The following is a 27,464-nucleotide window of genomic DNA, read 5'->3' on the forward strand; positions in this document are numbered from 1 at the left end:
TGGAGGAAAGAGGTACAGATTGAAGAAACTTAGAAAGAGGGGGCAGGTCATTCAGACTCCAGGAATGAGAGGGGCCCATCTGTGGAGGAGGGAAATGCATGTTGGCTCCTGAACAGCTGAAAATATCAAATTCTCTAATATATTAAATAAAAAGCTTGTATAATGTATTAAAATATAAATAGGAGAGGTCATCATTAATTGCAGTTCATGCAGTACTGAAACAATTAGCAGAAGGAATATCAGAGCAAACACACACAATTTTCTGTGTTAGTACGGGATTTATTACAGATTTTCGCATTTACCTCCCATGTCGTTACTACAGGTTGTCACTGAGCTCGAGGTCTGAGTGACTTATATCTCTTCTCCAACCAATCAAAAACTCTCTCTCTTCCCTCCCTAAGGAGAGAACTAACAGTTCCAAAAGCTTGTTATTGTTTTCTTCTTCTTTCAAATGTGTTGTCAGAAGTACTATCAACTTTTCATCCTGAAGGTAATGATGTACCAGCCACTCCACCCAATTTTATAGTTTTCTGAAGTGAATTTTCCTTTTGATACCATAAAATATGCAATGGATGTTTCAGCATTAATGGTACTGAGGAAGACACAAAAGATGCAATACTAGAAGATGCGAGAGCCTTTGGCATTGGGCTAACTTCAACAACAGCAGCACAGTTCATTACGTGTATACTGTGCATTATATGTCTCAACAATGCTGCACAGAAACAAGTAAGTTCTTGGATAATCTTACTTGGTCGCACATACAACTTAAAGTCTGTGTCTTGTTGATGATTTTCATAAGTTAATTGTGATTAATCTAAGTTGTTCAGTCGATTATTGTGAACACAAATGGATGAGGTGTGGCCTCTATGCTTTAACCTTCATGCAATGTTTAGCCTTGTATTAGTTGTAAAACAAACATTAGTGAAGTGCTTCCCACTCCTCACCAAGAAGTCCTCTCCATACAGCCTAGCCACCCATGGTCATTGCATCTTCAGTGACAAACAGTCCATCACCAAATATGCCAAGGGTCTCACCAAGGTCATTGTGGACTGAAATTATCCTCCCCACCTTGTCCAGAAATAGATCACCCATCACTTGACTCACCAACCGCCTACCATTCCCCACAAACCCATTGTCCAGCTCCAGTGGAGAGCCCCCTGCATGACTCAGTACTACCTAGGTCTGAAGCAACTGAATCACATTTTCTGCAAAGGATCTGACTACCTCACATCTTGCCTTGAAATGAGAAATATCTTTCCGACTATCCTCTCCAATCCCCCACAATGGTATTCCATCTCTCAACAAACCTATGCAGTACCTTTGTCCATCACTAATATGCTCCTGCTCCAAACTCCTTGCCCCATGGCTGATATCCCTGCAATAGACGTAGGTGCAAACATGCTCTCACTACCACCTATGCAAGCTATGTCAGTCATCTTCTACCCATCAAAGAAAGGGCTACCTGTGAAAGCATCCATTTGATCCATCAACTAAGGTGCAGCCACTGTGCTGCATTCTACTTGGCCATGATCACTAACAAGCTATCTGCCCACACGAATGACCATACTAAACCGTGGCCAAGAGACAGTTGGACCACCAAGCTGCTGCACATGCCATCCAATTCTTTAAAGACTGCTCCACAGCCTGTTCCATTTGGGTTCTTTCCAGCAACACCAGCTTTTCTGAATTGTGCAAGTGGGAACTTTCCCTGTAGCATATCCTTCAATCTGTAATCTTGCTGGCACCAACTTTCAATAGCCCATGCCCTCTTCCTGTCTATCTCCTTCTCCACTTCCAATTGAGCCCTACACATGCTTTCTATCCTTTTAGTACACCTATATAGTCCTTTTGTCTTCTCTACTTCTCTCCTCCCTCCATATCCCCCTCCCCTCTCCCACTACAGCCATCCAAAGCTGCAACTATCATCCTACCATCCTGAACCCACCACATCCCTGCAGGCTTACACAGGCAGCACTAGCACCTTCCCCCACCCCCATCCTGATGTCTCTTCCCCTTGCCATGCCTCTTCTGTACCCGTACTAATCACCTTAGGAAACACCACTGCTTCCTTTAGATGCAATCATAGTCAGGCCTTAGTGCCCAAAGATGACAGTTGCCATACATGTGGGAGTAATGCATGTCTGACTGTGTTTGTTTTTTGTTTTGTCTATGTCTGATGAAATACTTATTCTAGTGGCTAATAATATCTAGTGGTCATTTTTCTATGTGCCTTATAACTCCTCCTCAATGTGGTGAGTAGCAATCTATCATTCTCATATTGTTGTTATTCCATCCCAGATTTTCCATCATATGATTTGCCCTATATATAATTTTAACAACACTTTTGAAGGAAGAAGTTACCTGTTCACATTTATGAAAGAAGTTTCCTCTTCTTGTAAATTATAGATTCTATAGGTGTAGCTCATAAGGTCTGCTATATATGAAATTCATACCATCAGTGTAAACGAAGTGCTGACATAAAAATCATAGCTGTTTTAAAAGTAAAACTTTCTGACAGATTAAAACTGTGTGTCAGATGTGACTTGAACCTGGAATGTTGGCCTTTTATGGACAAGTGCTTTTCTGACTGAGCTATCCAAGAATGCTTCACAACTTGCTCATGCAGCTTTATTTCTGGCAGTGCCTATTCTGTTATCTTCCAAACTTCATGGATGTTTCCCTGCATATCTTCTGGGAGAAGAGGTACTGGTAGAAATAAAGGTGTGAAATGTAGGTCATGTTTGGATAATTCAGTGAGTAGAGCACTTGTCTGGGAAAGACAGAGGTCCTAGGTTTGAGTCCTGTTCGGGCACTCAGTTTTAATCTGGTAGGAAGTTTCAAACCAACTTACTTCACTGCAGACTGGAAATTGATTCTAGGAGCTAGATGGATAAGAACAATGATTAATAATGGCTGAAAATTCCCAGAACAAATCCTGACTGAGTGCTTAATTTCATCAAAATGAGTATTCACGTACTATAAAATTACAGGGAGACAGATATGGTTAGTCAGTACTTACCTTCAAGAGATGAAATACTAAATACTGACAATAGACACAAAAAAGTACAAAAAATATCAAAGTTCTTGGAACTGTTAATTCCTTCCTCAGAAAGGAAGGAGGTACAGGTTAGGGAAGGCAAGAAAGGAGGACAGTCAATTCAGGCCCCAAGTTGAGAGGAACTCAGGTGTAGTGAAGACTGTTTACATTATCATTTAATTATTAAGGAGCAGTTATAACTTTCCATTTCAGTTGGTCACAAAATTTATAGAAAGAACGGCTAATGACATCTGCTTATATGTAATTTTAGATTTTTGCAGAACTCCAGTAGTGTCCCTAGATTATTAGGAACCGGAATATGTCTATAAATATAAAAATTTTAGAAGGAAATAATTTTTGTCTTTTATTTCGTGGCTACATATATCACATTTCTCCTGACACGTGACTTTTAGTCATAATCACAGATTCCAAGCTAAATTTTGCTGGGTGTCATGAACAAGCACTCATCATTTCTTCTTGACATTGTACAATCAAACGATGGAAACTCCATGTTGGAATATCAGCAGTATAAGGAAAAGATATACCACTAGTTACCTTAAAGATGATACATTAATTTGTAGACAGGCAACAGTAAAAGACACTTACACATTAGCTTTCAGCCACAGCCTTTATTAGAAAAACAAAAAGAAAGAGAAACACACACATTCATCCATACAATTAAGCACACCTCATGTACACATGACTCATATGACTGCCATTTTCGGCATCTCAGACCAGAATGCAACTGTCATGGGTAGAATGCAAGCAACAATCTGAAGGGGGTGGGAAAGGGGAATGGATAGCAGTGTGTGAGTGGGGTGAGAGAAGAGCATTGTCTGGCAGAGTGGGCAGGCACTAGGCTGCCAACAGGTGCAATGTTTGGAGGCTGTGAGACAGGAAGGCCACGGGAGGGAGAGGAGGCAGGGGAGGGGGGAGGGCGGCCACAGTGAAAGTGAAAGGAGAGTGGAAAAGGAGAGGATCAGATAAGGTAAAATACTAGTGTGTGTTGGCAGAGGCTGGTGCACAAATGATCCCTGTAGCAAGGGGCTGGGACTGGGAGGGGCATAAGAATGGATCTGGCTGTTTGACACAGAGATTATATCCCTATGGAAGATCCAGGTGCAGACCTGTTCAATTCACTCACCAGCACTTCTTATTGTAGTCCTGTCATGGGTTTATTCTACCCTGTCAGAGGTCAGACCACCCATGAAAGCAGCCATGTCATAAACCAGCTATGCTGCAAAAATTGCACAGTTCTTTATTCTGGTGTGACTATCAGTCGGCTGTCCACCACAATGAACACCACCACCAAACTGTGGCCAAGAACAAAGTAGACCACCTTGTGACACAACATACAGATGAACATAACACACCTGATTTCAATAGCTGCTTCACCTCTCGGCCCATGTGGATCCTCCCCTCTACCACCAACTTTTCTGAACTGCGCAGATGGGAGTTATCTTTACAATTTGTTCTCCATCCCTGAAATTATCTGAGCTTCAACTTTCAGTAACATATTGTCTCCACACCCTTCACTCAATAGTTTCCACCACTTCTGCCCTATCAGCTCCTATCTATTCCCCTCTCCCACTCTCTCTGTGTGCCGCCCTCTGCCAGCGTGCCCACCCATCTTTTCCTGTTTATCTCCACTTTCCAAACTGAGCTGACATTAAAAAGGCTATTTTTAGAAAGAGGGTTCAGTATTCTGTTGTAAGCTAACTTCTCAAAATTTTTGAGAACATGGGGAGTAGGTGGATGTGTTTCTAATTAGAGGTAACTTTTTTTATCTTTAGATTTATTGATTGTGTTAGTACTGCATACTTCAGTCTTTCAAGAAGTACATATTGACTTATTGATTGGTTACAATGGTAAGAAATGGTAGCACTACCAAATCAGCACAAAATTTGTGCACTTTGACTGAGATTTTACCACAGCCGAAGATTTACTGTATTTTAGTAGCCTAGTTATGTCTGTGGTCTTTCTGACAATTGAGTTAGCAAAACTGAAGTGTGGTGGTGGAGCATATATAAAAATTAATAACCAACCTTGCCATGGCCACAGGTGTAGGCATTTAGGTGTCTTTCACTAGAAAAAGTGCAAGAGCTCAAAAGATAGTGTGAATACTGTTTACTGTTACATGTTTGTGTGCTCCACACATCAGTCCTCTGTATGTGAATTGTTGGCTTTTCCTTAATTTACATATTGTTCCTTCCAGGAATTTCCATTATTGTTACACATTGACTACGATCATGTTGTTCATAGTGGTTCACTGACATCTACATTTTCTTGTTCACTATCAGACCCACTTGTGCATTACTTCTACTAGATTTTATGTTGATTATCCTGAGCTCAATTGGCCAGAAAGCTTGTTCTTCATACTAATTCCCACTATATTTAACTTCAGCCAATCAGTTTCTTTTTTTTAGATTCTATAATCTGGATATGCTGTTAAGGGATCTAACATTCAACACTCAGAGCTTCAGAACACTTTTTTTTTCTCTGGGTAACAATGTACTCCTGAATAGTCATGTCCAGGATAATTGAATGTTGTACTTGTTTGCATCTGCAATATTTTTCCCTTGAGAATGCCATCATCATAAAAGAATACAGTAGAGCTGCTTGTTTGTGGAAAACAATTAGCTGCAGTTACCTACTGCTTTCAGCCATGCTGCAGTATGAACATATCAAATAGTGGGAGGGGGACCCTCACACAGTCTGGCTCCAGCTGCCAGAGGCTGTGGTCATATGTGTGTGTGAGTTGCATTTGCGTGTGTGTAAGCCTTGTTGGCCAAAAGCTAAGATTCTGACAGTCTTCTTGTTGTGTCTTTCTGCGTCTCAGCATCTCCGCTATATGGTGAGTAGCAATTATACTTTTCATTATATTGTTACATAGTGAGGTTATGGTAGACAATCTTCCAAGACCAGACTGATGAAGCATCCAGACTGTTTCCTCTGTCACTGCTGAAAAATTACCTGCCCTTCTTCAGGAACCATGTTAATCTGTCCATTCCACAGATACACTACTAATTGTTGTTATGATACATCAGTCCGTATAGTTGAGACACACAATGGCAAGGTCCATTGTTCATGAGAAGAGACAGTACCTACAGTTTCAGTATTCATACTGTATCTAACAATACTGTAATGCTGACACAGTTTAAAACTTGCTCATGCCTGTTACATGTTTCTTGTTTTCCATACACCACCTATATAATCAGGCAACTGAGGAACTTATACACTGATGGTTTTTTATTTTAAGAAAACATTTTAACATGCAAAAATTAAATAGTTCTATTCAGAAAATTTATGCTTTTACTGTAAGACACTTTTTCTGTTATCTTAGAGGAGATCCATATTTTGAAGGTATTAATTTTTAGCCAATCATTTCCTGCAGGGGAGAAACATTTCAAGGAATGAATAATGCTTATTTGTCTACTTTTAGTGGGAGTAAGGTATTAGCTCAGAAGATTTTTATACTTACTAGTTTCACTAGCTGACAGCTGAGGAGAAATAGTGACAGAAAATGTTTGAAAACATGTCATTTTCATTCTTCGTAACCATCCCTTGTTATGCTTCTTATAAATAGCAGTAATGCAGGAGTAAGTCTAATAATGAATAAGGAAACAGGAATTTTGCAAAGTACTATTCATTTATTTGGTCCAGGAAATCATTGTATAATACCTTATTTGTATGTATGATATATGACAAGGGGTAAAGGCAGTGTATGATTACATTAGTAAATCATAGTTACGTTTGAAGATGTTTTCAAACAAAGGAAACTCCAGGTAGGAATATCAACAATGTAGGAAAAGACAGATTGCTACTTACCATAAAAGAGACATGTCAAGTTGCAGACAGGCACACTTAAAAGACACTCACATAAAGCTTTCGGTCACAGGCTTCATCAGTAACAGAGAGAGACACACACAACATTCACACACACACACACACACACACACACACACACACACATACACACACACACACACAAACATGGGCCGGAATGCAACATCACGTGGGATGCAAGCAGCAATCTGGATGGGGTGGGGAAGGGGAAGAGATAGTAGTATACAGGTGGGGAGAGAGATGAACACTGTCTGGTGCAGTGTACAGGGACTAGACTGCCAACAGGTGCAGCATCAGGAGGTTGTGGGGCTGAGAGGTATGGAAAAAATGAGCAAAAAAGGAGAGGAGTGGGGAAGATAGATGGATGTGTTGGCAGAGGGCTGCAAATGTACAGTGTGGGAGGTGAGGTTGGGGAGGAGATGATAGCACAGAAGGGGTGGATGGGGTGGAAACTGTTGGGTGTAGGGTGTAGAGACAGAATGTTACCGTAGGTTGGGGCTGGGATAATTACAGAAGTGGAGAATCTGTTGTAAGGATAACTCCCACATGCACAGTTCACAGTGGAGGTAAGGATCCAGTGGCTTGGATCGTGAAGCAGCCACTGAAATCAAGTGTCATGTTCAGCTGCATGTTGTGCCACAGGATGGTCTACTTTACTCTTGGCCACAGTTTGGCGGTAGGTGTTCATCCTGGTGGACAGCTGGTTGGTAGTCATACCAATGTAAAATGCCTTAGGCCCTTTCCAAAACATCCCCCCTGAACCATTGTCCCTCCTCACTCCTATAACACCCCACTTGCCTCCTTCTACGTGCTCCCCAAAATTCAGAAACCCAACAATCCTGGATACCCCGTTGTGGGTGGTTATTGTGCCCCCACTGAAAGAATTTCGGCCCTCATTGACCAATACCTCCAACCACCTGCCCATAATGTAGTCTCCCATGTCAAAGACACCAAACACTTCCTTCGCTGACTCTCCACCATCCCCACCCCTTTACCTCCTGGATCCCTACTTGTCACTGTTGACACAACCTCCCTATACACCAACATCCATCATGCCCATGGTCTTACTGCCATTGAACACTACATTTTCCAGTGTCCTTCAGACTCCAAACCCACTCTCTCATTCCGCAGACACCTTACTAACTTTATCCTAACCCACATCTACTTCTCATTTGAAGGGAAGACATGTAAACAAATATGCAGCACAGTCATGGGCACCCTCATGGCATCCTCCTGTGTGAACCTTTTTATGGGCCATCTAGAAGTGACCTTCCTAGTCTCCCAAAACACCAAACCTCCAGTCTGGTTCAGGATCACTGATGAAATCTTCATGATCTGGACTCAGGGCCAAGACACCCTATCTTCGTTCCTTCACAATCTCAATGCCTTCTCTCCCATATGCTTAATAAACGGTCACAATGCCCATATAGTACTAGGGACAGAAAGTTTGCTGAAACCAGACGTAAACAGTAATGAAATCCTAAACTCAGACCGGAAATTATACCACAGAGACAGGCTGGATAGTGAAGGGGGAGGCGTGTTTATAGCGATAAGAAGTGTAATAGTATCAAAGGAAATTGACGGAGATCTGAAATGTGAAATAATATGGGTGAAGGTCACTGTTAAAGCAGGCTCATACATGGTAATTGGATGTCTCTATAGGCCCCCTGGCTCAGCAGCTGTTGTGGCTGAGCACCTGAAGGATAATTTGGAAAATATTTCGAGTAGATTTCCCCACCATGTTATAGTTCTGGGTGGAGATTTTAATTTGCCGGATATAGACTGGGAGGCTAAAACATTCATAACGGGTGGCAGGGACAAAGAATCCAGTGAAATTTTTTAAAGTGCTTTATCTGAAAACTACCTTGAGCAGTTAAACAGAGAACCAACTCGTGGCAATAATATATTAGACCTTCTGGTGACAAACAGACCCGAACTATTTGAAACAGTTAACGCAGAACAGGGAATCAGCAATCATAAAGCAGTTACTGCATTGATGATTTCAGCCGTAAATAGAAATATTAAAAAATGTAGGAAGATTTTTCTGATTAGCAAAAGTGACAAAAAGCAGATTACAGAGTACCTGATGGCTCAACACAAAAGTTTTGTCTCAAGTACAGATAGTGTTGAGGATCAGTGGACAAAGTTCAAAACCATCATACAACATGCGTTAGATGAGTATGTGCCAAGCAAGATCGTAAGAGATGGAAAAGAGCCACTGTGGTACAACAACCGAGTTAGAAAACTGCTGTGGAAGCAAAGGGAACTTCACAGATAACATAAACATAGCCAAAGCCTTGCAGACAAACAAAAATTACGTGAAGCAAAATGTAGTGTGAGGAGAGCTATGTGAGAGGCGTTCAATGAATTTGAAAGTAAAGTTCTATGTACTGACTTGGCAGAAAATCCTAAGAAATTTTGGTCTTATGTCAAAGCGGTAGGTGGATCAAAACAAAATGTCCAGACACTCTGTGACCAAAATGATACTGAAAAAGAGAATGACAGACTAAAGGCCGAAATACTAAATGTCTTTTTCCAAAGCTGTTTCACAGAGGAAGACTGCACTCTAGTTCCTTCTCTAGATTGTTGCACAGATGAAAAAATGGTAGATATCAAAATAGATGATAGAGGGATAGAGAAACAATTAAAATCGCTCAAAAGAGGAAAGACCGCTGGACCTGACGAGATACCAGTTTGATTTTACACAGAGTATGTGAAGGAACTTGCCACCCTTCTTGCAGCAGTGTATCGTAGGTCTCTAGAAGAGCATAGCGTTCCAAAGGATTGGAAAAGGGCACAGGTCATCCCCGTTTAAAAGAAGGGATGTCGAACAGATGTGCAGAACTATAGAGCTATATCTGTAACATCGATCAGTTGTAGAATTTTGGAACACGTATTATGTTAGAGTATAATGACTTTTCTGGAGACTAGAAATCTACTCTGTAGGAATCAGCATGGGTTTCGTAAAAGATGGTCGTGTGAAACCCAGCTCGCGCTATTCATCCATGGGACTCAGAGGGCCATAGACATGGGTTCCCAGGAGGATGCTGTGTTTCTTGACTTCCGCAAGGCGTTCGATACAGTTCCCCACAGTCGTTTAATGAACAAAGTAAGAGCATATGGACTATCAGACCAATTGTGTGATTGGATTGAAGAGTTCCTAGATAACAGAATGCAGCATGTCATTCTCAATGGAGAGAAGTCTTCCGAAGTAAGAGTGATTTCAGGTGTGCCGCAGGGGAGTGTCATAGGACCGTTGCTATTCACAATATACATAAATGACCTTGTGCATGACATCAGAAGTTCACTGAGGCTTTTTGCAGATGATGCTGTGGTGTATCGAGAGGTTGTAACAATGGAAAATTGTACTGAAATGCAGGAGGATCTGCAGCAAATTGACGCATGGTGCAGGGAATGACAATTCAATCTCAATGTAGACAAGTGTAATGTGCTCCGAATTCATAGAAAGATAGATCCCTTATCATTTAGCTACAAAATAGCAGGTCAGCAACTGGAAGCAGTTAATTCCATAAATTATCTGGGAGTACGCATTAGGAGTGATTTAAAATGGAATGATGATATAAAGTTGATCGTCGATAAAGCAGATGCCAGACTGAGATTCATTGGAAGAATCCTAAGGAAATGCAATCCGAAAACAAAGGAAGTAGGTTACAGTACACTTGTTTGCCCACTGCTTGAATACTGCTCCGCAGTGTGGGATCTGTACCAGATAGGGTTGATAGAACAGATAGAGAAGATCCAACAGAGAGCAGTGCGCTTCATTGCAGTATCATTTAGTAATTGCGAAAGTGTTATGGAGATGATAGATAAACTCCAGTGGAAGACTCTGCAGGAGAGATGCTCAGTAGCTCGGTACGGGCTTTTGTAAAGTTTCCAGAACATACCTTCACCGAAGAGTCAAGCGGTATATTGCTCCATCCTACATATATCTCATGAAGAGACCGTGAGGATAAAATCAGAGAGATTAGAGCCCACACAGAAGCATACCAACAATCCTTCTTTCCACGAACAATACGAGACTGGAATAGAAAGGAGAACCGATAAAGGTTCTCAAGGTATCCTCCGCCACACACCGTCAGGTGGCTTGTGGAGTATGGATGTAGATGTAGATGTAGATGTTGTCCTACTCAACCCAGCATGCCACCTTCCTTTATGTTGACCTCCTCCTCTCTGATGATTCCATCCACACCTCTGTTCACATTAAGCCCACCAGCCACCAACAGTACCAGCATTTTGACAGCTGTCATCCCTTTCATACCAAGAAATCCATCCCATATAGCCTGGCTACCTGGGGACAGTGTATCTGCTGTGACAAAAACTCCCTTGCCCAGTATGCTGAGGCTCTCACCAAGGACTTCACACACAGGCACTATCTCCCAGACCTAATCCACAAACAGATAGATCTCCCATGCCATTTCTCGTGATACCCCCAATCCTCCCACCATCCAGAAGAGCCAGCCACAAAGGTGTACCTCTTCATCACCAGTACCACCTCATACTGAAACAAGTGAGCCACATCCTTCACCAGGGCTTTGATTATCTATCATCATGCTCTGAAATGAGGGATATCATACCAAACATAATTCCCACCCCTATTATAGTGGTATTCCGTGGCTAAACCCCTTGCCACAAGGATCATACACTGTGGAAGACCCAGGTGCAAAACCTGTCCAATCTACCCACCCAGCTCTTCCTATTCCATTCCTGTCACAGGTTTATCCTACACCATCAGGAGCTGGGCCAACAGCTCTGCTGCAATCATTGCATAGCTTTTTATATTGGTAAGACTATCAACCAGCTGTCCACCAGGATGAGTGGCCAAACTGTGGTCAAGAGCAAAGTTCATCAACCTGTAGTACAACATGCAGCTGAACATAACACACTTGATTTCAGTGGCTGCTTCACTACCTGACCTCACCTCCACCACCAGTTAGTCTGAACTGTGCAGATGGGAGTTATCATTACAACACATCCTCCACTTCCGTAATCATCCCGACTCCAACCTACTGTAAAATACTGTCCCCACATTCTCCACCCAACAATTTCTGACCCCCCCACCCCCTCTGTGCTATCACCTCCTCCCCATCCTCATCTCCCACCCTGTTAATTTGCAACCCTCTGCCAACACATTCATCCATCTTTCCCTGCTCCTCTCCTTTTTTGCTCCTTTTTCCCCCACATCCCAGTCCCACAATCTCCTGATGCTGTGCCTGTTGGCAGTCTAGTCCCTGCACACTGCACCAGACTCTGTATTTCTCACTCCCCCCACCTGTACACTACTGTCCCTTTCCCTTCCCCTTCCCCACCCTTCCAGATTGCTGCTTGCATCTGATGTGATATTGCATTCTGGCCCAAGATGGTGGAGTTGGCGGTCATGTGTGCATGAGGTGTGCTTGTTTATGTGTGTGTGCCTCTCTCTCTTTTACTAATGTAGGCTGTGACTGAAAGCTTTATGCAAGTGTCTTTTAATTGTGCCTGTCCAGAACTTGATGTGTCTTCTTTAAGATGTTTTCTTTTTTAATATGTTCCCTTTTGTAAAAATTAGTGTTTCAGATGAGGCAGTATTTTCAGACTTTCAGAAAGGGGTCTGCAGGAACCCATGTATTTAGCTTTCTTTATCACCATGATGATCTTTTTCTGTATTTTTTTTTTAGGTTGTGAGATTCCCCCAAAATACTGTTCCATACATTAGTATTGACCATATACTACCATGGTACAGTGTCACCAATGATGAGCGGCTTGTATTTTGAGTGAGAATCCTAGCAGCATGAATAAGTATATTCAGTTTTTTATTTAAAGTGTTAAGGTCCAACTCCCACTTCAAGTGGAAGAGATGGAGAAAGAGTTGGAGGACATGGACTGGTGTACAGGAATGAAAGGAGTAGCCACCTGCTAGAATTTTGAAAATAGCATAATTTAGTCATTGTTAACACTTGGTGTTAAAAAGAGACACGGAACATTTCAGATTCACCATCTTATGGTCAGAGAGAGATTTCAAAAACTGATTTTAAAGTATAAGGCATTTACAGAGGCAATGTGGCTTTGATAATAATTTATTGATTATGAACTGCTGATTAAAACTGAAGAAATGACAAAAAGGTGAAAATTAAGGAGCTGGGAACTGATGAATTGAAAGAATCAGAGGCTTTTGAGAGTTTCAGTGGAAGCATTGGGCACAGATTGACTGAAACAGTGGGAATACAACAGAAGACAAGTGAGAAGCCTTGAGAGATGAACTAATGAAGGCAGCAGAGACTCAAATAGGTAAAAAGAAAAAAATGTTCAAATGTGTGTGAAACCTTAAGGGACTTAACTGCTAAGGTCATCAGTCCCTAAGCTTACACACTACTTAACCTAAATTAACCTAAGGACAAACACACACACCCATACCCAAGGGAGGACTCGAACCTCCGCCGGGACCAGCCACACAGTCCATGACTGCAGCGCCTTAGACCGCTCTGCTAATCCCGCGTGGCTAGGTGAAAAGAAAAGGCCTAGTAGAAATCCTAGGATAGCACATCAATTATTGAAACTTATTGACAAAAGGAGAAAATATGAAAATGCAGTAAAGGATCCAGATGAAAGTGAATACAGTGATATAAAAATTGTTATTGTTGTTGTGGTCTTCAGTCCAAAGAATGGTTTGGTGCAGCTCTCCATGCTACTCTATGCTGTGCAAGCCTTCTTCATTTCTGAGTAACTACTGCAACCTACATCTTTCTGAATCTGCTTACTGTATTCATCTCTGGTCTTCCTCTATTATTTTGCCCCCCCCCCCCCTCTCTTGCACACTTCCCTACGGTACTAAATTGGTGACCCCTGAGTCAGAGAATGTGTCCTATCAACTGATTCCTCCTTTTGGTTAAGCTGTGCCACAAATTCCTCTTCTCCCTGATTCTGTTCAGTACCTCCTCATTAGTTACATGAGATACCCATCTAATCATCAGCATTATTCCATAGCACCACATTTTGAGAGCTTCTATTCTCTTATTGTCTAAATTGTTTATTGTCCATGTTTCACTTCCATACATGGCTACACTCCTTACAAATACTTTCAGAAAAGACTTCCTTACACTTTAATCTGTATCAAATTTCTCTTCCTTTTCATCACCAGCCTACATTTTATATCCTCTCTACTTCAAACATCATCATTTATTTTGCTGCCCAAATAGAAAAACTCATCTACTACTTTAAATGTCTCATTTCCTAATCTAATTCCCTCACATCACCTGATTTAATATGACTACATTTCATTAGTCTTGTTTTGCTTTTATTGATGTTCATCTTATATCCTCCTTTCAAGACACTGTCCATTCTGTCCAACTGCTCTTCCAAGTCCTTTGCTGTCTCTGACAGAATTGCAAAATCATCAGCAAACCTCAATATTTTTATTTCTTCTCCCTGGATTTTAATTCCTACTCCAAAGTTTTCTTTTGTTTCCTTTGCTGCTTGCTCAGTATATAGATTGAATAACTTCAGGGATGGGCTACAACCCTGTCTCACTCCCTTCTCAACCCCTGCTTTCCTTTTGTGTCCCTCAACTCTTATAACTGGCATCTGGTATGTGAACAAATTGTAGATAGCCATTCACTCCCTGTATTTTATCCCTGCCACCTTCAGAATTTGAAAGAGAGTATGCCAGTCAACATTATCAAAAGTTTTCTCTAAGTCTATACATGCTAGAAATGTAGGTTTGCCTTTCCTTAACCTATTTTGTAAGGTAAGTCTTAGGGTCAGAATTGCCTCGAGTGTTCCTCCGTTTCTATGGAATCCAAACTGATCCTCCCTGAGGTCGGCTTCTACCAGTTTTTCCATTTGTCTGTGAAGAATTCATGTTAGTATTTTGCAACTATGACTTATTAATCTGATATTTGGTAGTTTTCACACCTGTCAGCACCTGCTTTTTTTGGTGATGTTTGGTTTGTGGGGCGCTCCACTGTGCGGTCATCAACGCCCGTACAAAGTCCCAATTTTTACACAGTCCAATTTTGCATAGTCCAATCTAGTCACTGTCACAAATGATGATGATGATGCTGAAATGATGACAACACAAACACCCAGTCCCCAGGCAGAGAAAATCCCCAACCCAGCTGGGAACTGAACCCGGGACCCCGTGATCCAGAGGCAGCAATGCTAGCCACTAGACCATGAATGGTGGACTGCTTTCTTTGGAATTGGAATTACTATATTCTTCTTGAAGTCTCAGGGTATTTCACCTGTCTTATACGTCTTGCTCGCCAGATGGAAGAGTTTTGTCATGGCTGGCTCTCCCAATGCTATCAGTAGTTCTAATGGAATGTTGTCTTCTCCCAAGGCCTTGTTTTGACTTAGGTCTTTCAGTGCTCTGTCAGATTCCCCCCTGTGTAGCTGCTTTATATACTCCTTCCACATTTCTGCTTTCCCTTCTATGCTTAGGACTGGTTTCCCATGTGAGCTCTTGAAATTCATACAGATGATCCTCTTTTATCCAAAGGTCTCTTTAATTTTCCGGTAGACAGCATCTACTTTACCCCACCCCTCGTGATATATGCTTCTGCATCCTTACATTTGTCCTCTAGCCATTTCTGCTTAGCCATTTTGCACTTTCTGTTGATCTCATTTTTGAGATGCTTGTATAGCTTTTTTATATTTTCTCTCAGTTAAAAATTAAATTGACAAAAAGTGCAATATGGCTAAGCACAAATGGCTAGAGGACAGTTTCAATGCTGTAGAAGTATGCATAATTAGGTGAAAGATAGATACTGGCTACAAAAAAATTTAAGAGATAGACGAGGAGCTCAGGCGGCAAGCCACTATTAAACAAAGAAGGAAAAGGTGAAATGTGGAAAGGATATGTAAAAGGGCTATACTAGAAAAATGAACTCGAAACATTACTGATCTGGATTCTAGCCTGGAGGTCTGGCAAATTTTTCTTTGTTGACCATCTGCTTGTGATTATTTGATTTGATGAACAGTTGTTAAATGATAAACACAATACAGCAGAAATTTATTTGCAATCTTCTTACATTTATTGACACAGGTAATATTATAATGATCTGCTTGTATTCATGAGTTCAGACAATTCATCTATCCCAGATCAGAACTTCACCTAAACCAACAGTAAGATTTTTTTGATGGAATGGCAACATATTTTCTATGCACTTTAACTGTTGAGTTATATCTGGGTAACAAAATGAGTTTAAGTTTGTTGCACAGGAACTGGATACTTTTGCCATTCAGCTTCAGCTGACACAGTTACTGTTCTATTATAACGTGTATGTGTTAATAATCCACACATTTTTTCCCCAAATTTAAGCAGGAAAACTGTGGTGCATAGATTTATTGTAACAAGACTGGTACTGCTCTGCCTCCAACAATAGATCCTGTTATACTAAAGCGTTGTTGTGGCCCCAGTCTGTGACCCATCAGTAACATGTTAAAAGTGAAGTATTAAACATGTATCTACTTGTTAATCATGGCTACAAGTTCTCATTTCCACTTATACACAGCTAAGGAAAAATTTCAAATTATTGAAGAAGCAGACAACGTTGGAAACTGTGCAGAGGGAAGAAAGTACAGTGTGAGCAAGGGATATGTTTGTGACTGGTGTCAAAACAAAATGTTGCCTCATGAAATGAATGGTAATCAATGGACTTTTGTGGCCAAAAAGTGAAGCATCTGGACCTGAAAAAAGGCTCTTTGGTTATGTAGACGAGGAATGACAATATGGATGTATGTTGACTAGTGAAATGTGCCAACTCAGAGCATTTTTAGCCAAAGAATATCAAGATTTATAAACTGAAATGGATTAATCCTCTGGAGGAAAACTACCATCATTCAATGGTTTCCTGGCAATTACGAGGTAAAAGTTGTGAATTTTCATTGCTAAGTGATAAATTTATGCCGCAAACATTTCTGTATACAATCACAAATTGGTAACATGGATCAAATGCCTGTCTAGTTTGAGATGCTTCTTGACAATGCCATGAAAAGAAAAGAGGAATCTAGCATCATGATACTAACTGGCAGCAATGAGAAGCAAAAGTGTACAGGTATGTTACCTATAAGTGGCAATGGATGAAAGATATCACCTTATGTGATACGAGGCATGTTTTTTAAGTAAGTACCATTTTGTCACACTGCAGCCGCAGTGCTGTGGTCGGCGTTCTGCACATGTGCACTGGGTACCTACATCTGTTGTCTACACACTGACACCATTACAGTCTGATTTTTCCTTGTTTACGTTGTGTAATGAGTGTTTAAGATGCCTCCGATAATCGTGAGTCCCGCCGACTGTGAAGTACGGGCTGTTATAAGATTTCTTAGTGCTAAAGGCCTGAAAGTGATTGATATTCATCATGAGTTCTGAGCAGTTCATGGAGAAAACATTGTGAGTGATGGAATGGTAAGAAAGTGGGTGAGAGCATTTAAAGATGGCTACACAAACGTGCATGATGAACAACGGATTGGGCGTCCTTTGGTCGTTAATGAAAGTTTGGTGCAGGAAGTGGACAATAAGGTGAGAGAAAACAGACACTTTATGATTTCATCCTTGCAGGATGACTTTCCTAATGGTTCTCATAGTGTTTTCTATGGCATTGTGACCGAGCACTTGAATTACTGAAAATTGTGTGCACATTGGGTACCAAAAACCAGAATCAAAGCAACAGTCCATGGAATAGTGGCATTCACATTCACCCAGAAAAGTGAAGTTTAAGTAATCTTGTGCACAGTTTTTTGGGACAGAAAAGGAGTATTGCTTGTGGAATTTTTGCCTCATAATGAGAGAGTCAATGCAGCAACTTTCTGTAAGACATTGCACAGTCTGCGCCATTCAGTTCAGAACAAAAGACGTGTCAAGTTGAGCAAGGGCATTGTTTTGCTGCAGGGCAGTGCCCCTCCACATGTGGTGAATCAGACCAAAGATCTCAACACATCTTTTCGATGGGAAACTCTAGATCATCCTCCGTACAGCCCCGATCTTGCACCCGGTGACTATCATCTGTTCCTGAACTTGAAGAAACACCTGGGCGGTCAGCATCTTCAAGGTGATGATGAAGTCAAAACAGTGGTGATACAGTGGTTAACAAGTCAGGCGGCAGACTTCTATGAGTAGGGTATTCAAAAACTGCTACAACTTTATGACAAGTGCCTTAATATTGATGGAAATTATGTAGAAAAGTAGATTAAGGTACAGGCTTTTATGTAAAAATAAAATTATTGAGATATCTTAGCATGTCTTTTTTTTTTAATTTCAAAATGGTAGTTACTTAAAAAAACATGCCTCTTACATAAAAGGAAAACTATTTTGAAAATATCAGTGAAAGGCATACTGGTGAGAACAAATCTGGAAGGGTGGATTGACAATGGCCTTGTGATTGACTGGATGACTTGTTTTGCAATGTCGCCCTCGTGCATTACTGAATTTATGTAAGGTGTTGATCCTGGACAGCTTCCGCAGACATGCAAGTGTGATACAAGTTACAAAAATGGAAAACTAATTTGGTCATTATTGCTGGAGGCCTAACGTCCATCCTACAGCCACAAGATATATGTATAAAACTGACTTTCAAAGATGCACTTGAACAGGGATATATGCTATGTATGGCCAATGAAAACCGCAAGTTCATACTGAGTGGTAAAATCAAGTGGCCAGATTTGTCCCAGATTTGTGGGTGGGTGAAATGTGCATTGAATTCCACTTGCCTACCACTGGTGGAAAACTGTCACAAATTCATTGGATGAAACCAAGGATAATGATCTATGGGAAGATGGCATCGACAACAATAGTTCTATGATGTTTCTGCTTGAGTTCTCACTCCTACTCCACAGGTTATGTATCCCTCGATACAAACAGTTACAACACAGTTGTAAGTTTGTAGCAGTTCGCCTACTTTGTTTATCTCTTCGTTTATTGTCCTCAGTGTCGATGTACTGGCTGAAAAAATAGGGGGTGGATGTGCAGTACTATCTACTGTAAATGATGTAGACAACAGGTGCACAGTAGCATTTCACAGTCTTTTACTTTCACTTTACACAACTTCCAATAATACACGGTTATATATGTATATGGCCAGTGCACTATTGTTTGTTGTTGTTGTTGTTGTAGTCTTCAGTCCTGAGACTGGTTTGATGCAGCTCTCCATGCTACTCTATCCAGTACAAGCTTCTTCATCTCCCAGTACTTACTGCAGCCTATATCCTTTTGAATCTGCTTAGTGTATTCATCTCTTAGTCTCCCTCTACGATTTTTACCCTCCACAGTGCCCTCCAATGCTAAATTTGTGATCCCTTGATGCCTCAGAACATGTCCTACCAACTGGTCCCTTCTTCTAGTCAAGTTGCACCACAAACTCCTCTTCTCCCCAATTCTATTCAATACCTCCACATTAGTTATTTGATCTACCCATCTAATCTTCAGCATTCTTCTGTAGCACCACATTTCAAAAGCTTCTATTCTGTTCTTGTCCAAACTATTTATTGTCCATGTTTCACTTCCATACATGGCTACACTCCATACAAATACTTTCAGAAACGACTTCCTGACACTTAAATCTATACTCGATGTTAACAAATTACTCTTCTTCAGAAATGCTTTCCTTGCCATTGCCAGTCTACATTTTATATCCTCGCTACTTCGACCATCATCAGTTATTTTGCTCCACAAATAGCAAAACTCCTTTACTACTTTAAGTGTCTCATTTCCTAATCTAATTCCCTCAGCATCACCCAACTTAATTCGACTACATTCCATTATACTTGTTTTGGTTTTGTTGATGTTGATCATATATCCTCCTTTCAAGACACTGTCCATTCCGTTCAGCTGCTCTTCCAGGTCCTTTGCTGTCTCTGACAGAATTACAATGTCATCGGTGAACCTCAAAGTTTTTATTTCCTCTTCATGGATTTTAATACCTACTCCAAATATTTCTTTTGTTTCCTTTATTGCTTGCTCAATATACAGATTGAATAACATCGGGGAGAGGCTACAACCCTGTCTCTCTCCCTTCCCAACCAGTGCTTCCCTTTCATGGCCCTCGACTCTTATAACTGCCATCTGGTTGCTGTACAAATTGTAAATAGCCTTTCGCTCCCTGTATTTTACCCCTGCCACCTTTAGAATTTGAAAGAGAGTATTCCAGTCAACATTGTCAAAGGCTTTCTCTAAGTTTACAAATGCTAGAAACGTAGGTTTACCTTTCCTTTGTCTTTCTTCTAAGATAAGTTGTAAGGTCAGTATTGCCTCATGTGTTCCAACATTTCTATGGAATCCAAAATGATCTTCCCTGAGGTTGACTTCTACCAGTTTTTCCATTCGTGTGTAAAGAATTCACGTTAGTATTACGCAGCTGTGACTTATTAAACTGATAGTTCGGTAATTTTCACATCTGTCAACACTTGTTTTTTTTGGGATTGGAATTATTGTATTCTTCTTGAAGTTTGAGGTTATTTCGCCTGTCTCACACATCTTGCTCACCGTATGGTAGAGTTTAGTCATGACTGGCTCTCCCAAGGCCGTCAGTAGTTCTAATGGAATGTTGTCTACTCCCGGGCCTTGTTTCGACTCAGTACTCTGTCAAACTCTTCGCACAGTGTCATATCTCCCATTTCATCTTCATCTACATCCTCTTCCATTTCCATAATATTGTCCTCAAGTACATCGCCCTTGTATAGACCCTCTACATACTCCTTCCACCTTTCTGCTTTCCCTTCTTTGTTTAGAACTGGGTTTCTATCTGAGCTCTTGATATTCATACAACTGGTTCTCTTTTCTCCAAAGGTCTCTTTAATTTTCCTGTAGGCAGTATCTATCTTACCCCTAGTGAGATAAGCCTGTACATCCTTACATTCGGCCTCTAGCCGTCCCTGCTTAGCCATTTTGCACTTCCGTCGATCTCATTTTTGAGACTTTTCTATTCCTTTTTGCCTGCTTCATTTACTGCATTTTTATATTTTCTCCTTTCAACAATTAAATTCAATATTTCTTCTGTTACCCAAGGATTTCTAATAGCCCTCATCTTTTTACGTACTTGATCATCTGCTGCCTTTACTACTTTATCCCTCAGAGTTACCCATTCTTCTTCTACTGTATTTCTTTCCCCCATTCCTGTCAATTGTTCCCTTATGCTCTCCCTAAAACTCTGTACAACCTCTGGTTTAGTCAGTTTCTCCTGGTCCCATGTCCTTAAATTCCCACCTTTTTGCAGTTTATTCAGTTTTAATCTACAGTTCATAACCAATAGATTGTGGTCAGAGTCCACATCTGCCCATGGGAATGTCTTACAATTTAAAACCTGTTTCCTAAATCTCTGTCTTACTATTATATAATCTATCTGATACCATCTACTATCTCCATGATTCTTCCATGTATACAGCGTTGTTTTATGATTCTTGAACCAAGTGTTAGCTATGATTAAGTTATGCTCTGTGCAAAATTCTACCAGACAGCTTCCTCTTTCATTTCTTACCCCCAGTCCATATTCACGTACTATGTTCCCTTCTCTCCCTTTTCCTACTCTTGAATTCCAGTCACCCATGACTATTAAATTTTCATCTCCCTTCACTACCTGAATAATTTCTTTTATTTCATCATACATTTCATCAATTTCTTCATCATCTGCAGAGCTAGTTGGCATATAAACTTGTACTTCTGTAGTAGGTGTGGGCTTCATGTCTATCTTGGCCACAATAATGCATTCACTATGCTGTTTGTAGTAGCTTACCTGCACTCCTATTTTTTTTATTCATTATTAAACCGACTCCTGCATTACCCCTATTTGATTTTGTATTTATAACCCTGTATTCACCTGACCAAAAGTCTTGTTCCTCCTGCCACCGAACTTCACTAATTCCCCCTATATCTAACTTTAACCTATCCATTTCCATTTTTAAATTTTCTGACCTATCTGCCCTTTAAGGGATCTGACATTCCACACTCCGATCCGTAGAATGCCAGTTTTTTTTTCTCCTGATAATGACGTCCTCTTGAGTAGTCCCCGCCCAGACATCTGAATGGGGGACTATTTTACCTCCTGAATATTTTACCCAAGAGGACGCCATCATCATTTAACCATACAGTAAAGCTGCATGCCCTCGGGAAAAATTTCGGCCGTAGTTTCCCCTTGCTTTCTGCTGTTCGCAGTACCAGCACAGCAAGGCCGTTTTGGTTAGTGTTGCAAGGCCAGATCAGTCAATCATCCAGACTGTTGCCCCTGCAACTACTGAAAAGGCTGCTGCCCCTCTTTAGGAACCACACGTTTGTCTGGCCTCTCAACAGATACCCCTCTGTTGTGGTTGCACCTATGGTACGGCCACCTGTATCGCTGAGGCACGCAAGCCTCCCCACCAACGGCAAGGTCCATGGTTCATGAGGGGGGGCATTATTGTTTAACTTTCGATAAGCCTCATTAATAGTTTTCAGATGAACATCTACATACTGCTACAATAGTTTACTGCTGAACATCTATGAGCAGTGAAACCTAACCACAAAGTTATTGATGAATAGAGAGGTACGTATGGAGCAGACCCTGTCACTGTTTAACACACATGCCCCATGACCAAAATTAGGGCCCTTATATATCATCACAATAATGGGTGCTGAAACTACACATTGTTTGAAGTTTAATTTACAGAAATTACAATTAAAACTTAACTCATTAAATTAACTGATACATTGAAAAATTGAATCTTTTTAACAGTTTCTTCTACTACAAGGGTTAAGCCAAATTATGTGTTTAAGTGATGAAATTAACAAATATGGTTATGTAAACAATACTTTTGACAAAACTGTTAGTTACTTTGAAATTAATGAAGGGCACATTTTGTTAACATGTTTTTAAGTAGAGTCAAATAGATACTTTAAGTACTAGTATTTTGTCTTCCAAATGTTTATAATTAGTATAGAATTCATATCTGTTTATACATCAACAATAGAATTTAAGCTACAAAACAATTACTGATTTCATCCTATAGTAACAGTATTAACTAGGAATAGTCAAAATAAATTGGAAAATCACTCAGATACATAAAACTAAGCACAAAATTAGATCTGGTATTATATTCTTTAAAACTCAGGGCCAACCTTCCTCTTATATGAAAATGCAGATTATAGTCACATATGTTAATGATAATCAGTTAAAGTTGAAAAAAATGAATTTAAAGGAGGCAAATGGCAAAACAAGAGGGGAAGTAAAAATATCCCAGCTTGCTTCATCGCAGGTTCTGCCAGAATGTGGGCAATATACAGCCATTAACTCTCTTCAATCCCAGAGATGAATAATATTGCTCAAAATAGTTCGATTTTAGCTTTGAAATAAACCACTTTTATTTTTCAGGGAAGCACAGCATAAGCGAATGTTGGCCACATACAAATAACTCATTAAATAAAATCAGCATCTATCAGCAGTGCAAAATTTCGAATTACCTTGTGCAGACACAGCATTTACACCCATGTGCAATATAATAAACTACATGTCCCACTACACAAGAATAACATTTGTGGCATACACAGCACTCATAACTTACTAACTCCGGACAAAACCAAAATGAAAATACCTAACCACATGTCCAGATGTAAGATGCCAGACAAAGACAATTAACTCTGTCCTGCACACTTATTTGAAGGTTCGGTAACATGACCACTCATCAGTTCATTGCAGGTACTTTCACCCTGACCATCATTCATAATTTTCATAATAATTTCGTATAAATACTTATGATAAAACATTTATAAATCTTTGAAGTCATTTTCAACCTCTTAACTCACTTATTAATTATTTCAACAATTTTAAACTCATCTCAAATATATAAATTGCCACATCTCTCACTCTAACCAGAGCACTAACTTGACCTATTTTATAATTCACAACTATAATGAGATACACATTGATAGTTATTGGAATATTGAAGAAGACAACTTTTGCTGATAAGATCATTTGTGTCTCTGTGGAGGATTCCATAGTTACAGCAGTGTTTATATAAATATACTAAATTGATTATAACATTTTTTTTATATTTGTTTAATTAGAAAAATAATCTATTCATTATATTTCAGGCATTATCCTCTTTCATCTGGTATGTCACAAGTGTGACTTTCATGATGGGTTCAGTTGTTACAATGTATTGTAAACAATAATGATAATAATGTTAATGCAATGGTAGTAATGTTAATAACTTTCTAACTATTGAAGCTTCAGACATAGAATTATATTCAATGAGCTTGTCCCATATCTGCTGATCCAAAACTGTCATTGGTTTTCCCTTTCATGCTTGTAATGAATTTTATGTATTTTCATTTAAATTATGTTAGTGACAATATATTCTGTGACCATGCTACTGGAATACACTCCTCTTTCTGTCTAGGAAAACCCAACTGATAGCTGGGACTTGAGGCTTGTTAGCTGCCTTTACTTGCACTCAGCTTGCCTTTCACAGTCCATGTGACAGCTGGCTGCCCCAACAAATTTTTACGCTAGCTCACTGTCTACCTGTCAGATTCAGTCAGTCTCACAGAAGTTGAACCACCAGCTTGTAGCGTTATGGTGATGAAAGTGACGTTGTTTAGAATCATTATGTTAAAATAAATTTTTTGTAAAAAAAAAACGTAAATTAAAGCCAATATTTCTTTTTTTTTTCCTCCCTTAAAATTAGTGTGCATGGATTACCCAGTGGTGTGGATTATTCACGTATATATGGTTGAAACTGTGCTTTCTTCACAGCTAGGCATGGACCACTAGCACATAATATCTATACAACTTGGGTGCTCACCACAGACTGGCCCACATCTATAGTTACAAACTGACTACATGATGTTGACATTTTGAGTCCAACCACAGACTGACTGAATCATTGTATAATGCACCTATTTATAGATGCAAATAATATTACAAATCACAGTTTCTTATTACATTTTGTGTATTAACATAAAAATCTGGACAATTAAAAGAAACAATCAAGAAAAAAGCAATGAACTGGATTAGCTAAACGACAAAATTATAGGTACTGTTTTATAAAGATGATTTTTTATGTACGTAGGAATTCCCAGAGTTCACCAACAGTTTTAAGAAAGTGAAATTCTTACAGACTGAATAATTAACGAACTTGAATTCATTTTATGAAAGTTGGTATTTTTGTAATTAGAAAGATCAGTGCTACAAAACAATGTCACTGAATTTAGGAAATAACCACAAGTTAAAATTGGAACATTCTGAAAAGGAAAATATTTCGAATATGAATAACTTTTGAAATATGATATTTTTGTAACAAGTAAAATGTTTGTTGTGAAGTGGAGAATGAAGCTTTCAAAGGAGCTAACTCCATTTAGAAACAAACAACTAGTTGCTCACAGAATACTCCACATTTTTGCAGTTGTATGTAAGAAGAGAGATGAAAATAAGAAGGAAGGTGTGATATTACAAGAAAAATTTGTCAGAGCTCTGAATGACCATAGTTAAACAAGTTGCCTGATTCAGACAAGGTTCCTCATAATTATTGAGATACTTGGGAGAGCCAGTCATGACAAAACTATTCCACCTGTTGCGCAAGATATATGAGACACATGACATACTGTCAGACATCAAGAAGAATGTACCTATTCTAATTCTAAAGATGGTAGGTGTTGAGAGGTGTGAATATTGCAGAACTATCAGTTTAACAAAACTCACTGGCAAAAATTATTTAGAGAAGAATGAAAAAAATTGGTAGAAGCTGATCTTGCAGAAGATAAGTTTGATCGTGGAGAAATGTATCAATGTGCAAAGTAACACTGACCCTTTGACTTATCTTAGAAGTCAGGTTAAAGAAAGGCAAATCAACACTCCTGGAAATTGAAATAAGAACACCGTGAATTCATTGTCCCAGGAAGGGGAAACTTTATTGACACATTCCTGGGGTCAGATACATCACATGATCACACTGACAGAACCACAGGCACATAGACACAGGCAACAGAGCATGCACAATGTCGGCACTAGTACAGTGTATATCCACCTTTCGCAGCAATGCAGGCTGCTATTCTCCCATGGAGACAATCGTAGAGATGCTGGATGTAGTCCTGTGGAACGGCTTGCCATGCCATTTCCACCTGGCACCTCAGTTGGACCAGCGTTCGTGCTGGACGTGCAGACCGCGTGAGACGACGCTTCATCCAGTCCCAAACATGCTCAATGGGGGACAAATCCGGAGATCTTGCTGGCCAGGGTAGTTGACTTACACCTTCTAGAGCACATTGGGTGGCACGGGATACATGCGGACGTGCATTGTCCTGTTGGAACAGCAAGTTCCCTTGCTGGTCTAGGAATGGTAGAACGATGGGCTCGATGATGGTTTGGATGTACCGTGCACTATTCAGTGTCCTCTCGATGATCACCAGTGGTGTACGGCCAGTGTAGGAGATCGCTCCCCACACCATGATGCCGGGTGTTGGCCCTGTGTGCCTCGGTCATATGCAGTCCTGATTGTGGCGCTCACCTGCACGGCGCCAAACACGCATACGACCATCATTGGCACCAAGGCAGAAGCGACTCTCATCGCTGAAGACGACACGTCTCCATTCGTCCCTCCATTCACGCCTGTCGCGACACCACTGGAGGCGGGCTGCACGATGTTGGGGCGTGAGCGGAAGACGGCATAACAGTGTGCGGGACCGTAGCCCAGCTTCATGGAGACGGTTGCGAATGGTCCTCGCCGATACTCCAGGAGCAACAGTGTCCCTAATTTGCTGGGAAGTGGCGGTGCGGTCCCCTACGGCACTGCATAGGATCCTACGGTCTTGGCGTGCATCCGTGCATCACTGCAGTCCGGTCCCAGGTTGACGGGCACGTGCACCTTCCGCCGACCACTGGCGACAACATCGATGTACTGTGGAGACCTCACGCCCTACGTGTTGAGCAATTCGGCGGTACGTCCACCCGGCCTCCCGCATGCCCACTATACGCCCTCGCTCAAAGTCCGTCAACTGCACATACGGTTCACGTCCACGCTGTCGCGGCATGCTACCAGTGTTAAAGACTGCGATGGAGCTCCGTATGCCACGGCAAACTGGCTGACACTGACGGCGGCGGTGCACAAATGCTGCGCAGCTAGCGCCATTCGACGGCCAACACCGCGGTTCCTGGTGTGTCCGCTGTGCCATGCGTGTGATCATTGCTTGTACAGCCCTCTTGCAGTGTCCGGAGCAAGTATGGTGGGTCTGACACACCGGTGTCAATGTGTTCTTTTTTCCATTTCCAGGAGTGTACATTTGCAGCATTTATAAATATAGAGAGGGCTTTTGAAAATGACAACACTTGTTGAAGTTCTGAAGGTAGCAGAGATAAAATACAAGGAATGAAAGGTTATTTACAGCATGTACAGAAACCAGACTTCAGTTGTAAAGAGTTGGAGTACATGAGAGGAACTCATTGGTCAAGAAGGGAGTGAGATGTGATCGTAGCCTATCCCTGATATTACTCAATATTTACACTGAGCAAGCATTAACAGAAACCAATGTGAAATTTGAAAAGGAAATCAAAAATCAGAAAGAAGAAATGAAAACTTTGAGGCTTGTTGATGACATTGCAATTCTGTCAGAAACAACAAAAGA

The 27,464-nt window shown here is 40.6% G+C and overlaps 1 protein-coding gene across 3 annotated transcripts in view; it reads left to right on the forward strand.

The window, feature by feature from the left end:
* Window positions 1-27,464, forward strand: part of LOC126094500 (multidrug resistance protein homolog 49-like) — a 365,113-nt gene that overhangs the window by 172,259 nt on the left and 165,390 nt on the right. For all 3 annotated transcript variants that reach the window (XM_049908909.1, XM_049908910.1, XM_049908912.1), the window contains exon 5: window positions 582-726. In XM_049908909.1, the coding sequence (XP_049764866.1) occupies window positions 582-726 (145 nt within the window). The remainder of the gene's footprint in view (window positions 1-581; window positions 727-27,464) is intronic.

Source organism: Schistocerca cancellata, chromosome 8, assembly GCF_023864275.1.
Source record: "Schistocerca cancellata isolate TAMUIC-IGC-003103 chromosome 8, iqSchCanc2.1, whole genome shotgun sequence".
In the NCBI taxonomy this organism is placed as follows: domain Eukaryota; kingdom Metazoa; phylum Arthropoda; class Insecta; order Orthoptera; family Acrididae; genus Schistocerca; species Schistocerca cancellata.